Below are 2092 nucleotides of genomic sequence, written 5' to 3' on the forward strand. Positions count from 1 at the left end.
ACAGGACTGGTGCTCCCCATGGCGAATGGCTAGGTCTTATGAACCTTTTATCCAACAACTCCTGTAGCTGGTTTTTAAGTTCCTTTAACTCTGTCGGCACCATTCGATAGGGTGCTTTAGAGATCGGTGTAGTTTCCGGTGCAAGCTCGATTACAAACTTGATTTCTCTGTCCGAGGGTAATCCTGGTAATTCTTCTGGAAACACCTCTGGGAACTCACGAACAATATGTACATTTTCTGGCTTTATTTCTGACACCTTGGATTTATCCACTACACTAGCCAGGAATGCCGAACAACCATGTTGCATCATATTACGTGCTTCCAGTGCACATATTACGGGTGTCTGAAAACCCTTTACTTCGCCTCTAAAGGAAAATACCTCTCCTTCCTTTGGCCTGAACTCTACGATCTTCTTTCGACAGTCTATCGTAGCCCCATATTTGGATAACCAATCCATGCCGAGTATGACATCCTAATCTGGTATACTCAGTTATATGAGATCTGCTGGGCACTCCCTGCCCTCTACCATTACAGATGTTGACGGTAACCACTTATTTGACAACATTATATCTCTCGATGGCAACAATGTACTAAAGTTATGTTCAAACATCTTACAAGGCATATTAAGTCTATCAATCACATTCTTGGAAACATAAGAATGAGTCGCTCTAGAATCAATTAGGACTTTACACATTGTACCAGATATAGGGAGCTGACTTGTAACTACGGTGTTGCTGTTGGCCGCTTCATTCTAGGTTAAGGCGAAAACCCTTGCTGGCACCAGATTGTTGTTGTTATTCTGTCCCGCCTTCCATTGTGGGAAATTCTTTCTCAAATGTTCTGCCTGGCCACACTTGAAACATTTGTTGGTACCGACCTAGCATTCTCCTGGGTGTCTTTTCGAGCATTTAGGACAGATAGGATGCTCTACTCGGTTGCCTTGTTGGTTTCCACGGTTTCGATCATTGAAACGATTATTGCGGTTGCTGTGGTTCTGAGGATTGTGATTGTTGCTATTTGTGGCCGGAGGTCTGGGTCTCTTATCAGCACCACTATTCTGCCCTTCATTAGCCTTTCTCTTGTTGCCCTAGCGGAAGCCCTTGTTTCGATAGTTATCTCTTCTGGCGGCATTATCCTTCCATATCCGTTCTTCCAAATACTCACCTTCAAGAGCTTTATCCAGTACTTCTACATAACTGACCACTTCAACACTGGTCATCATAACATCCTTGGCAATCATCGGCCTGAGTCCCCTCACAAACCTTTGGACTCGCAATGCATTAGTTGGCACCACTTCAAGAGCAAATTTAGCCAATCGATTGAACTTCTGTGCATAATGAGTGACATATAGGTTTCCCTGTACCAAAGTTACAAACTCATCAACCTTAGTTGCTAACACAGTAGGATTGTAATACTTCTTACTGAAAGCCTGGATGAACTCTGCCCAAGTCATGGTATTCAGATCACAAGTCTTTTTAATCACATCCCACCAAATCTGTGCATCCATCTTAAGTAAATAAATTGTGCAAGAAACCCTTTGGCGATCATTCAACTCCATATGATCAAAGATAGCCTCAACCGACCTTAACCAATCATCTACCACCATTGGATAAGCTTTCCCTTCAAAGGTTGGTGGCACTTGCTTTCTGAAATGTTCATACACTGGCTCAAACCCATGAGTTACAGGCAGTGTTTCTGGTGGTGGTATTGGCGGCTGAGGTTGCACCGCTGGTACTTGAGGTACTTGGGGCGTTTGGGAGGTTTAAGGTGCTTGTCTAGCATGTGCAATTTCCTCATCTCTCAGCCTCAACTATTCTCTTAACCTTGCTACCTTTGCGGCCAGGTCAACAGATGGTGCTGCTAGAGCTGTAGGTTGAACTGATGGCATTTCTACGTCAGGGGTTGTCGTGGTTTCAGACCTTGTGGAGACACCCTTTCCTCTGCCTCTTCCTCTTCCCTTTCCTCCTCTTCCTCTAGTCAACATAATGAGATTCTAAGGCAATCAAAGGAAGATCATAAGGAAGGAACATTGCATAATGGTTTGATAGATATTTGTAAAATCATACATTCAAACCACATCATTTAGAATTTG

At 43.5% G+C, this 2092-nt stretch overlaps 1 protein-coding gene across 1 annotated transcript; it reads right to left on the reverse strand.

Moving 5' to 3' along the window:
* Nucleotides 1-1087: 1087 nt before the first annotated feature.
* Nucleotides 1088-1888, reverse strand: LOC133791994 (uncharacterized). The gene is made up of 2 exons (XM_062229902.1): nucleotides 1824-1888; nucleotides 1088-1646 (listed from the first exon to the last, which is right to left on the reverse strand). Exons 1-2 carry the CDS (start codon nucleotides 1886-1888, stop codon nucleotides 1088-1090), a joined length of 624 nt encoding a protein of 207 aa, XP_062085886.1.
* Between the last annotated feature and the right edge of the window lie 204 nt (nucleotides 1889-2092).

The sequence above is a fragment of the Humulus lupulus genome, chromosome 7, assembly GCF_963169125.1.
Source record: "Humulus lupulus chromosome 7, drHumLupu1.1, whole genome shotgun sequence".
NCBI classification, from domain to species: Eukaryota; Viridiplantae; Streptophyta; class Magnoliopsida; order Rosales; family Cannabaceae; genus Humulus; species Humulus lupulus.

Excerpts from the sequence above, each read along its gene's own strand:
- LOC133791994 (XM_062229902.1), bottom strand. The coding sequence starts at position 1,888 with ATGCCATCAGTTCAACCTACAGCTCTAGCAGCACCATCTGTTGACCTG. Across the intron at positions 1,647-1,823 it reads CTGGCCGCAAAGGTAGCAAG|AAAGCAAGTGCCACCAACCT; the intron begins GTTAAGAGAATA and ends TGAACATTTCAG.